Below are 13,502 nucleotides of genomic sequence, written 5' to 3'. Positions count from 1 at the left end.
AATTTATATGCTTTTGTCTTTTATGCTTTATGTTTTGGGAGTTATCTTCAGCCACCTTAATTTTATTATTTAAGCCTTTCACTAAAATTCTAAATTTTAGATATCATGGTTTTAATTCCCAAGATTTTTTTCTTGCTCTCAGGTTATTCATTTTTGTAGCAATTTGTTCTTGCTCTGTGAAGTTTTTTTTTTCTGTTTTTGCATTATCTTGGGTTCCTCTAGGATTCGTTCTACTTGATTAGTTTTCATCTTTTATATAAAGGTGTTAGTTTTCCTCAAATCTCTGGTGACCCTTGGTTGTCCATTTTTATTCATATATTATTCATATTCATAAATGAAGAATTGGGTTTGTCAATATAGGTACCTACAGCGGTTTTAACAGTTGTTGTAAAAGGCCTCAAAGAGATGCTGATCTTCTTTGTTATGCCAGCAGGAAGAGGCAGAAAAGCTGGGACACCTTCATCACCACCCAAGCCAGTGTTCCCCAGGGCAGCACTTTTACGAGCAAGTGCTTTAACAAAGGGCAATGTGAAATGTGAACGCAGCGCCACTGTTTGTAGAACTTGATTCAGAGCCATTACTGCAAATGGTTCTGCTGCAGGGATTTCTGATACTTAAAATAGCATAATAATCCTTAGCCCTTTCACTCTAGGTTCAACGTTGTCTGAAAAAGCAAGGGAAGGCATACAGATCATGCATGGTGTTGTTTCCATCTGTGGGAATATAATCTCTTTTCTTATTTTCATATTCATTTTAGGAGAGATTAGTAGTCCAAATTAAAAGTACAGAAACTTACTGTAATATAATTCAGTTTCTTATAAAAGGATCATAGATTAAAGTAGACCCGAAGTATTTTGTATTATGCTCTTCAGTAAGTTAAAATTATTTTATAATAAAAAGTGGTTTTTTAATCAAGGGCTGTAAAAATAGAAAATTGTAATTAGATTTAGGTTTGACAAAGTAACAGAAAACACAAATCTAGGGCTTTAAATAAAAGTTTATATATTTTGCTCCCATAATCTGTGTGTGGTCATCCAAGACTAGAAAGTTGCTCCTTGGTGCCAGGGTCTTGGGATCTTTCTCTCTCTCTTTCTCTCTCTCTCTCTTTCTGGGGGAAAGGCAGTGGGAGAGGGTTACTGGTTAGTATAGGGATCTGAACCCAGGCACCTTCTTTCTTGCTGCTTCTCCTTGAATGGCTTCCATGTTCACCATCACCTCATGGACTAAGACAAATGCTAGAATTTCAGCATTTCTGTTCACATTCCAGCCAGCAGAAAGAGAAAGATGTTTGGAAAAAAGCACATCGCTTTCCTTTAAGAACACTTTCTAAATGTTGCACTTTCTTCTTACATCCCAGTGACTAGGAACTGGTCATATAACCCTACGTAGCTGCAAGGAAAGCTCACAAATACAACCTCACTTCTCAGGATTTATGTGTCCACCGACAGTCAGCAATTATTGGAGAAACTGGATTTTGAGGATAGTGAGAGTGTCTTCCACACCATCTGAACACGGCAGTGTTTTTTGAATCTCATTAAACTCATATTCATTCATTCATTCCAAAGATATCCTTTTAATGCTACCATGTACCAAGCACTGTGTTAGGGCTTGAATAAAAATGAGAACAACACACATGGTCCCTACCCTCTTAGAGTTTTAGACTAAAGGTTAAGACAGGTATTAATGAAACAATGAAACACATTAGAATATCAATGTAAGCTGAGACTGTGTTCTGAGAGAAATCGCCAAATCATGGAAAGGTTTCACAGAAGGACTTTGCTAAGTCAGGGCAGGTGGCGATGATCCAGGAAGGCTTTCCAGAGGAGGTAATAGATGGACTTACATGTAAAGGATGAGTGGGAATAAACTACTCAAAGAAGGGGCTGCAGCAAGAATTTCACTTAGAGAAAAGAGAATAGTTACTAATCTCAAGATGGAGGGAAGAATATTCCAGCTAAGAAACTGAAAGATCTTTGAAGCTGGAGTACAGAAAGCAAGAGGGAAAGCGGAAGGAGATTAGACTGGAAAGGCTCACAAGGTTAAAATGACATGGGACCTAAGGCAGGCCACATAAGTTTTTATCTCAAGTGTAATAGAAATTCATTGAAGGGTATGGAGACAGAGAGCAACATGAGCGTCTATATACACTGAAAAGATTTTCTGAATGCAACGTAGAGAACAACTCAAAGAGTATAAGAAGAGACTACTCTAGGAGTACAGAAGTAGGAGAGACAGAAATGTGGACAAAATCAAGAGATATTCAGGAGATGCACACAGTAGAACTTGATAATTTAGATAAAATAAGAGACAGTGAGGGTGAAAGAAGAGTTGAAGGTGACTCCCACACTTCCAGATCGTGCAAATGGTTGGATGGTGGTCCATTTCCTGAAACAGGGACACACCAAAAAAAGGTTAGTTTTAAAGTCCAGGTATTGGTTTTCAGTGTGTTTCAGGAGCCTTGAGTTTGAAGTGCCTTTCCCACATTTAAGTAGGCATTTCAGGTCAGCAGCTAAATACACAGGTCTTAAGCTGAGAGGAAATCTCAGGCCTGGCGATGCAGATGCTAGAGTGACTGGCATATAGGTAGCTGGTAACTAAACAACAGTCCCAGAGGAAATCCTGCAGAGAGCTAGTATAGATGAGAAGAGACGAGAATCTAGGACTCAAATATAAAAGGTGGGCAAGAGGAGGATGGCAGGCAAGGGGCTGCATCAGGAGTCTGTAGTGCGATAGAAGCCAAGGGTGAGCGTCAGGAGAACTAAACAGAGGTGGAGTCTATGGGGGAGTCAAGGAAGAGAAGGGCTAACTGTTCTGAAATGTTACTGCAAAGATAAGGTGTGACGAACACCTCTTCAAGGTGGTGGGGTGTGTGTGTGTGTGTGTGTGTGTGTGTGTGCGCGCGTGTGTGCGTGTGTGCATGTGCGCGTGTGTGCGTGTGCGTGTGTGTGTGTGTGCGTGTGCATGTGCGTGTGTGTGCATGTGTGTGTGTTAGCATCAGTATTTGACCCATTTGGGGAGATGGTGATCAAAGGATACAAAATTTCAGTCACACAAGAAGAATAAATTCAAGAGATCTATTACACATCATGGCAACTACACTTAACAACAACCTATTGTATACTCAAAAATCACTGAGAGAGAGTAGATTTTAAATATTCTCACCATAAAAAAATGACAAGTATGTGAAGTAATACATATGTTAAATAGCTTGATTTAGCCGTTCCACAATGTATACTTGTATCAAAACATCATATTGTATACCATAAATACATACTATTTTTATTTACCAATTCAAAATTCATTCATTCATTCATTTAAAATATTTGGATCACTCTGAAGCTGAATTCTGAAATGATGCTAATAATATTTAGCATTGTTAAGGACAAAATTTCCATAGACTATGTGTAAATAGTAAAGTAAACAGTTCCTTAAAACTGTACTCAATATTTTGATGTTGACTTCAATTAAAAAAAAAATGTCCCATCAATTTATGAACTTCCAGTTACTCAGGGGATAGAATGGTTACTGTTTGCACTCCTAGAACAAGGGTGTGCCCTAGGTGCTTGGCCCAGGAACACCTTGTTTGTTCTTGCTTTTAAAAAGTGGGTATTTCCCTCAGAGACACTTGCCTGAACATCACGATGTTAGACTCTAAAAACCAGAATCATGGCCCACTATGACTTTGCCTTTAGTCCCTGAAAGAATGGACCTGGGGTTGAAGGAGGAGTGGAGTGAGGGTCATCCCTCTCATCTCAGGAGGGATTAATTAGTTATTTCACTCATTTTTGGAAGTTGCCTTCAAAAATTGTCCCTTTGGGAGAGACTAACTTAGTTTTTAAATAATTACAATTTTAATGGTTCTAATAATTGTTATAATTCAGTGGAATAGATTATACATGGATGAAATTTTTAAAGTAAATGAAAACACAATAAGAAACTCACAGTCTTTGTATATTGCTACAAATTCAGATAATTTCAAAGTGATCACTTCTCTTATGTTTGGCTTTTTATCTTGGAAAATGTTATTAGAAAAACTTTGTGCAAGGTTTAGAATCTTCACCAAAAGGACTATTGTGTTACATAACAAAAAGATTATGTTAATAACTATTTACTACTCTTATTTAGTCATTTCTTTTAAATTTGCTTTCTCAACCTAGAGGAACATTTCTAGTCTCTTTCTACATCCATGCTGCATATTATAACATGGAGATCTTACCTAATATCCCATGGCCACACAAGCATCTTTAGAAATTCATGTTCATCATGACCTTGAGTTCAGCAGCTATTTTTTGTTTGTTTGTTTGTTTTTAAGACAAAATGGTGTCTTGTGCTTTAAGTTTCAAAATCCTCCAAAACTTCCTGTCCTTTTGCCAAATATATACTTGGTCTCTGGGTCACAGCCCAGCCACTGAATTCCCTCTTAATACCTGTATCTCAGATCTTTCTTTTTATCCAGTATGCACGGAAGGTACTCACTTCAAAGTGAGTAGTCCAGTAAAATGTCCTTTGCAGAATTATTTTTTGTGTTTCTAGTACAAATTCCACCAAATGGAAGCACAACTGCATGACACTTCTGACAATTTTTAAACTATTGTTTTACTAGTTGACCTTACGATATTTCTAGATGACATATCTTAAGTTTAAATGCAGTAATTCTCCATTTCACATCAGGATTTGTTGAGAGGCCAGTCTCATGATGGTGAATTCCCACAATATTTGTTTGTCTGAGAAAGATACTATTTCTCCTTCATTTCTGAAGGAAAGCTTTGCTGGATATAGTATTTTTGGTTGGCAGTATTTTGTTTTGTTTTGTTTTGTTTTAGCACTTGAATATGTCATCCCACTCTCTCCTGACCTGTAGGGTTTCTGTTGAGAAGTCAGCAATTAGCCTGATGGGGATTCCCTCATAGGCGATTTGACACTTTTCTCCTGCTGTTTTTAGAATTCTTTGTTTATCTTTGACTTTGGACAACTTGACTGTAATGTGTCTTGAGTAGGTCTTTTTTGGGTTGAATCTGTTTGGGGATCTTTGAGCTTCTTGGATCTGTAAGATCACATCTCTTCCAACACTTGGGAAGTTTTTGACTATTATTTCCTCAAACAAGCTTTCAATGCCTTTCCTTTCTTTTCCCCTTCCAGTACATGCGTAATACAGATCTCTGTACACTTAAGGTTATCAGAAAGGTCTTGTAGGCTTTCTTCATTTTTTTGGTCCAACTGTGTTAATTCAAAAAGCCTGTCTTCTAGTCCAGAAATTCTTTCTTCCACTTCTTCTAGCCTGTTGATTATGCTCTTGGCTGTATTTTTTATTTCACTGAAGTAATTCTTCAGTTCCAGGCCTTCTACTTGGTTCTTTTTTATTGTTTCTATCTCCTTATTGAATTTCTCATATATGACCTGGATTGCTTTTACAACTTCATTGTGATTTCTCTCTGTTTTCTCATCCATCATGTTAAGTTTCCTTAATATTGCCATTTTGAATTCCTCATCAGGCTATTCACTGGTTTCCTATTGTTTGGGGTCTGGTATTGGAGAATTATAGTCTTCTTTTGGAGGAGGCATGTTTCCCTAATTTTGTGTGTGTGTGTGTGTTTCTCATATCTCTGCATTGATCTCTAGGCATCTAGTGGTGTAGTGGCTTCTTTCAATTTTTGGAGTGATTTTTGAGGGGAGAGACTAATACCTATAGAAGTGTTTTATATTGATAGGTTGGGCTTCATAGGTTTGTTTCTGGGTGAGAACAGTACAAAGTGTTGGCTTACTCTCCGCACCTTCTTCATTGGTGCAGGCAGGCCACTCTGTCAGACAGGACACTGGATTCTCATGGAAGTTGGTATGGATCCAGGCTGCTTCTACACCCCTGGCACACTCTTCTCTGGTGCTGGCAGGCTTGCTGCATCGGGCAGACCTCTGAGCTCCCGGGTTAGGAGGGCATGTATCCAGGCATCTGACATAGGGACCAGTGCAGACCCTGCTTGCTGTCTACCATACATAGGTGTTTATTTAGCACTTCAATTTTAACCCATAAGCAAAAATGTATCACTAAGAGTAAATTCATTTTGGTGGTGTGTCCCTCATATAAGTAAAGATTAAAAAAAAAAAAACTGAGTACAAGTATGTGCTTTATTTTCTCAGTTTTGAACGGTAAAGTAGCAAATATCAGCATTTCCTGGAAAAAGGAAAAACTTAATGCTTTTGCCAGGGATCTGCAAATCCATTTGAACATCAAGCATTATTCACAAATAACAAAAATATTTCTCACACACACACACAAACATACACACACACGGGAATTTTTCCAATTTTTGTAGATGTTACTATGTTTATTAAAACACAGACCCACTTAAACATCACTTTATTCATATCAGCCCTTTTGACAAACTGACCCAGTTGGGTTAATTTTTCTCAACAACTACTAAAGCTTTAATCAAGTGAATGTGTGAAATGCTTTGAAATTTAAAGGAGCTGTTGAATGTGTGAAAAGATTTAGCTAGAAGGATATTCAATGTATCACTGATTATAGTAGTAAAAACGTGAAACAACCTAAATAAGCAAAAATAGGAGTTTGATTAAATAAATTATACTATACCCATGATAATTTGGTCCTTTTAGGTTGCAAGAATCACAGGCAGTCAGGCAATCTCAAAATAATGGGTGTTGTTGCAAAGAAGCATTAGCAGCTCTGCTGTAGGACACGGCTCTAGCTCTTAACCTTTTCCTCTCAAGCTGTCTCTATTAGTTTAGTTCTGAAGACACCAATGCCCAAGTTTCTCTAACTCTGCTATAAGCAGAGAGGATCTGATTATCTTGTTCAATCGCTGTCATCTATGGAGCATCTCCCTCATGACATTTGGGCAGGAGGCTGAGACAGGTTAGTGAGAAATGATGGTTCAGTACCATGAATAGCAGAACACTTGTTTCTCCAACTACTAACCACTGTTTTTTCAAATCTTAGTTGCTATATCACTAAAAACGTTCCTATCAACCAGTCATTGGCTCAGGTTGTGATTTCCGGGCCAAGACGTTCTCATCAGACTAGCCAGATTGGTTATACTTTTTGAACTACCTGGGGAAAAGAATCAAAGTTTTTCCCCCCACTATATTATGGGCCAATACTTGCATCAAAAATAGATTTATAAAAAATTAAATTAAAGCACACATACAAAATACAAGTCCCAATTTGTTTTTTATTATTACATGAAAACAGATGTAACTAGTCTGATAAATTGCTATGAAAGTTGGAAAATCTAGCCCTTTATTGATATACTTAACTTTGTCATAGATGAAACCATAGACAATGTTCCCTCCCACACAAAAAATTTCATATGTTAAAACCTAATCTCCAATGTCATGGTATTTGGAGGTGGGGTCTGTGGGAGGTAATTGTATCATGAGGGTGTAGCTCACACAAATCGGGTGAGTGCCCTTATAAAAGAGGCTCCAGAGAGATTCCTCCCCCTTTCCACAAAGTGAGGACACAGCAAAGTGGTTGTTATCTATGAATCAGGAAGAGGGTCCTCGCCAGACACCATCTCTGACAGTGCCTTTATGTTGGACTTCCCAGCCTCCAGAACTGTGAGAAATAAATTTCTGTTGTTTATAAGCCACCCAGTGTATGGTATTTTGTTGTAGAAGCCTGAATGAACTACAACAGATGATTAATGAACAGTTTTCAGACTGGCATTACTCCACAGACCACTGTTTGAATGACAATGACTAAGTAAACCTCTTGTCCCCCTGTGGGTTCTGTAACTGGCAAGTTCTATAAAGTTTCAAGTACTCAAAAATTGGAACACTATAGAGTCATTTAAAATGAATACAAGAGAAGAATATTTATTGATGTGCAGTTTTTTTTCCCGTATATTAATTAAGAAAAGCATGTAAGAAAACAATATGGTCCCATTTTTATTAAAGAACAGCTGCATGTTGAAAGGGTCAGAAAGTATAACTGTGGTCATCTCTGGATGATGTTGTTAATGTTTTATTACCTATATATCCCAATTTTATACAGCAATCAGGTATTTCTTTTATTAAAATATTAGGACTCATTGAAATGAATTATTATTTTTGAATTGATCGTTCATTCAATATTTTTTTATTTCAATCTGGTGTCTGTTGCAGCATCCCTATGTGCTTTAATAGGTAGCTGGATTGTAGCTCTGTAGATAAAGTACACATTCTTAGACCCTGACGCAGTGTAGGCATCCAAGCATTTATACTATGAAAATTGAAGAGCTGAAGCTATTCGGTTTTTATTTTCAAAGCATTTAGTTTCAAAGATATATTTGGTGGAGTGTCATTGATTCATATGGCTTAACCTAATACTAAATGGAGTTATATCTAAGTAAGATTTGCTATCCCTTTTTGAACTATTAATCATGTGCCCCTAACAAATGGATAATCATTACTTTCTTTATTTACAAAAATATATTTTGATATCTTTATTTAGAAAAAAATTACTCTACTAAAATGAATTATCTTGAACTGACATGCACTTGTTACTGCAAAGTAATGCTTGGATTCTGTATTGTAAATTATCTTTAATAAATTAATCCTTACCTCCCTAGGCCAGACTTTTGACATGTCTGAAACAAAACTCAAATATCAAAATAGGAGGATGAATATAGCTCAACTGAAACATATTAGCCAAATCTAAGTTAGATGAATTTATGCCCTCTGGGATGAAGCGCTCTTATGAAATTGATATTTGTAAAGTAGAATTTGTAATATATTTATAAAAACTATTAAATATATGGGTTTTTATCAGCACCGCACTCTCCCGAGTGAGCCACTGGGCCGGCCCTATATATGGGTTTTTAAATAGTGAATCCCTTAGTAGCCTAATGCTTCTTTAATATGGTATCAATCTATTTAGTACAATACGTAATAGCTCTGCACGTCCTTGGTAGATTATCCTATGCTTCTTCAATTCGAAAAGGAACAGATAATCCCAAACCTTTTCCTTAAATGTTTGGATACTGCATTTCAAATTGTGTAAGTTTTATAGCACTTGATGTTTAAATTTTACTGATATACCACACCTCTGTAACTAAAGTTTCGTGGCCAGAGTAAAGGAAATTATCAGAAGCAGAATCAGAAAAATATACCTTTCAAAACCTTCTAGTCCCCTCCCCTGTCTACCAAAGAAACGGGGGGCAAAGATTCCCACAAGGCACTCAGAGCGGCATCTGTTGCAGCAACTAAAACAATGGGAGAATAACGCAGCGCTTCTTTATTTCCCTGAGCCCTAAAAGGAAAGGAGGAAAAGATATCCTCAAACACCACTGAGATCCATCTCATTGTCCCAGCAGGGAGAGTTTGAGGAAAGGGCTATCCTCAGTAGGAAAGCTTGGCGAGAGCAGACCAAATAGCACTTCTCTCTTTTTCCTATCACCAGAAGACTGAAAAAATTCAAAAAGTAGCACCTGCCAGGGGCCTACCTTCCTCATGTTTGGGATAATTACCACACACCTTTAGCCCCCTCTTCCCTGCAGGGGGGCACACCGTGAGCACACACAGCTTCCAGTGACTCCTTTGGCATTTTGCTTACCAAAGTCCACATTAGCGCATGAATCATCAAGCCCTCCACAGAGGGCTGCTGCAAAAAATGAGATTTTCGTTAGAACCAGCCCTATGGATTGATCATTGGTTCTTACCACACAACTGTTATGACAAGTGAAACAGGATAATAACAAATGGCCATGATTTTCTCTTTGTTAATGGATTTCAAAGGGAAAAGGCAGTCACAAGTATAAATGTCATAAAAGAATGAATATTCAGTTCCAAATTGTGCTTAAGTAAACCTGGGGAGAAAAAGATCACAGCAGGTTCATATTGCTCAGTACCAGCCTATTTGCAGAGAATAAAAAGGCAAAGCAATGTGGGTGAAAAGCAAGAGATCAAACTCAGTAGGAATTTGCCACCTTGGCTTTAAATGCTACCACATTTATGAGTTTTGCCACAAGCCTTCACTGATCTCACTTAATTTCCACCCAGAAAGATGGAGAAGGTTTTGATGAGCAAGGCAGCACTGGCACAAAATTAGATCTAGGCATAAAAAAGCACACTCCATAGTGTAAGGAATTACTAACTTTAAAGACGTCTAATGAATTCCTGGGAAGACTTGATAGCTGCATACAAGAATAGATTCTTGAATTTGCCACAGACCTATGTGTGGGGAAAATAGGATAATTTAGTCAGGCTCCCTCGCATTTCTTGTAAACAAGTTGTGTGTGGGTGGAGTTAATGTGCATGTGCGCCCATGTATCTTTTTAGTTAATTGCTTTTGTGTGCGTTCAGCAGTTAGTTAGCAGAGCTGGCTGGCAGAGTTCCACCTCTGAAGGTAGAATGTGTTTACTCTGCTGGCTGCTGTTCAGTTTCAGTTTTTCTTTGGACTTTGCTGGTAGCAGTTGAGTTTCAGAGTTTCTCTTTGTACTGCCCAGCTCCTAGATGTGTGTGTGCTGAATAAAGACTATGCCTTCTTCAACCAAGGCTCCAAGGACATTTTTGCCAGTTACCTAGCTCATAGACCTGCATGTGAAGGGTTTGTGAATGGGCTCGTGGGGTCTGTGAGCTCCAGACCCAGCCCTAGCTCTACACTATGCCTTGTAACTGTTACTTTTCACTAAAAAGCAAAATTTTTAAGAGCCAGATTTGCCAGCTACATGAGTGGGTTACACCTTATTGTCTTCAAACAAAAAGGACAATTATAAGTATATTGAATTGCTGGTTCTTTTGAAACTAATGGTTTCATTCTTCAGAGATTAATGGCTCAATATCTTATGCAAGGTTTTTTCCAAAAAGATTCCCCTTTTAAGAGAAATTGTATTTGGATTTTTAAATATCTTCTGTTCCTTTCTTCCCTTTTTATTATTTGTCTTTGATTGTTTTTTGTTCTTTTTGAGATGGTAAGATTTAGTGTCTTTCTCTTTCTTGTTTGCATTTTTGTTATACCAGTGGTTTTTGTTCTTTCTTGTGTATTCATGGTAGTGATTATCGTTTTGGGGGTTCAAGATGAAGGACTCCGTTCAGGATTTCTTGCAGTGCTGATCGTGTGGTGTTGAACTCCCACAGTTTCTGTTTGTCTGGGAAATGCACTATTTCTCCTTCATTTCTGAAGGATAGCCTTGCTGGGTACAGCATTCCTGTCTGGCATTTTTTTTTTTCTTTTAGCATTTTGAATCTATCATCCCATTTTCTTTGGCATATAGAGTTTCTCTACCAGTGGTTTTTGTTCTTTCTTGTGTATTCATGGTAGTGATTATCATTTTTGGGGTTCAAGATGAAGGACTCCGTTCAGGATTTCTTGCAGTGCTGGTCGTGTGGTGTTGAACTCCCACAGTTTCTGTTTGTCTGGGAAATGCACTATTTCTCCTTCATTTCTGAAGGATAGCCTTGCTGGGTACAGCATTCTTGTCTGGCATTTTTTTTTTCTTTTAGCATTTTGAATCTATCATCCCATTTTCTTTGGCATATAGAGTTTCTGTTGAGAAATCTGCTGTTAATCTGATGGTGGCCCCCTTATAAGTGACATGGTGCTTTTTTCTTGCTGCTTTTAGGATTCTCTCTTTGTCTTTGAGCTTTGCCAGTTTAACTGTAATGTGTCTCAGAGAGGATCTTTTTGCGTGAAATCTCTTTGGGGATCTTTGAGCCTCCTGGATCTGAAGGTCCATGTGTCTCCCTATGCCTGGGAAGTTTTCCATTATTATTTCATTGAATAGATTTTCAATGTCTTTTCTTATCTCCTTCTCTTCTGGAACACCTGTGATTTGGATGTTTGTGCACTTAAGGTTGTCTGCTAGCTCTCTTAGATTTTCTTCATCTTTTAAGATTCTTTCATCTTTGTTTTTTGTCCACCTGTGTTATTTTGAAAAGACTATCTTTGAGATCATAAATTCTTTCTTCTGCTTGCTCTAACCTGCTTCTTAAGCTTTTGGTTGTTTTTTATTTCACTGAATCAATTCTTCGGTTCCTAGAGTTGTGCTACCTTCTCTCAAGGTATTAATGTAAATTTCCTCCTTCATATCCTGGATATTTTTTCTTGTTTCATTGTGTTGCCTGAGTTTTTTCATATGTCACTGAGTTTCCTTAAGATTGTTGCTTGGAATTCATTTTCAGATGTTTCAAGGGTTTCCTGCTGTATGGGGTCTGACACTTGAGAATTACTGTATTCCTTTGGCAGTGTCAAATTTTCTTGGTTTTTAGTACTTGTAGTATCTCTACATTGATATATGATCATTTGGTAGAGCAGTTGCTTTTTCTATTACTGTGGAGTGGGCTTGAGAAAAGAGATTTCTTTTTCTAGTCTCTGCTGGTAACTCTCCTTGTGTCAATGCAGTCAAGTAGGCAGCAGGCCACCTGCATGGTGGCTGTGGCTGCTACTGTGGTGGCATGCCACCCTTGTGGCAGCAGTGGGTGTGGCTGTTGCTATGGTGGACCACCTGTGCAGAAGTGGAGTTTTCAGCACAATCCTGCCTTCTGCTGGGTGGGAGATGCTGCCCACAGCTCCTGCCTAGGCCCCCAGGCATGCTCCTGCCTTCTGCCAGGCTGCCCACAGCTCCTGCCTCAGACCCTGAGTGTGCTCCTACTTTTGGCTGGGCAGTGGGGCTTGCCTGTGGCTCCTGCCTAGGACCCCAGGTGTGCTCACAATCATGCTCTTGTGATCACAGTCTACTTAAAACCAAGAAAGCACTAAAATTATTGCTGGAATTACTTTTATTTGAATTCTCTGTCTTCTACTTCTTAGTTATTGATAAAATAATAATAATAAGCTCTAAATATTGCTTTAAGGATTACGCATAATTCATCTAAAAGACCTAGAACAATCCCTGGCATATATTAGCCACTTAATATATGCCAGCTATTACTATAGTTATTATTCTTTCTCTCTTTAATTATAGAAGTTAGTATGGGCTTAATTATAATTACCTGATAACTAAAAATCTCTTTCTCACTCCGAATGCTAAGTGGAATACACAAAAAGATAGACACATTAATCAACTAAACAAGTACAGCAGGTTAATGGTATTTCTTATTCCAGTGAAACAGAGTATCATTTTTATGTACTAAATATATATAATAAATCATCTTGTTATAAATTATGCACCAATATATTTGGAAAATATTATAGTGAATTATCATAATGGATTATTAAATTCGTCCAGCAAATGGTCCATGATTTGTTTCCTTAAAGCTTAAACTAATGGAAAAGGCTTGGGAGAAATTGTCATTTTGAAGAAAACAGATACTGGATTCTTATGGCTTAAAAGGAAATTTGACATTCATTTCTTAATATTCTTAAAAATTACTCACAAGTTCAGGTTTTATTAATTCACAGCTCTTCAAAGTTAAGAATTGAAAGAGGTCCTGAAGTCCAATCTTCCATCCAGTATTTGAATTTCCATGGCCCCATCTTAGCCAAGTGCATGGATGGCCGCTGCATGGGTAGTTAGACAATTAAATCTCTGTTAGTCCCCATAGCAGCACATGATTTATTAATGGTT

General features: G+C 37.8%; 1 protein-coding gene across 1 annotated transcript in view; it reads left to right on the top strand.

Moving 5' to 3' along the window:
- Positions 1–360: 360 nt before the first annotated feature.
- The window catches only part of PTPRO (protein tyrosine phosphatase, receptor type, O), a gene marked incomplete at its 5' end in the record, with an annotated part of 159,856 nt that continues 146,714 nt past the window's right edge, over positions 361–13,502 (top strand). Inside the window, one exon of the mRNA XM_008586534.1 lies at positions 361–552. Coding sequence (XP_008584756.1) covers positions 361–552 — 192 coding nt within the window. The remainder of the gene's footprint in view (positions 553–13,502) is intronic.

The sequence above is a fragment of the Galeopterus variegatus genome, unplaced genomic scaffold (genome assembly GCF_000696425.1).
Source record: "Galeopterus variegatus unplaced genomic scaffold, G_variegatus-3.0.2 Scaffold4013, whole genome shotgun sequence".
NCBI lineage: Eukaryota > Metazoa > Chordata > Mammalia > Dermoptera > Cynocephalidae > Galeopterus > Galeopterus variegatus.
The sequence above is the reverse complement of the archived record's forward strand: the minus strand, read 5'-3'. Positions and strand labels throughout refer to the sequence as shown.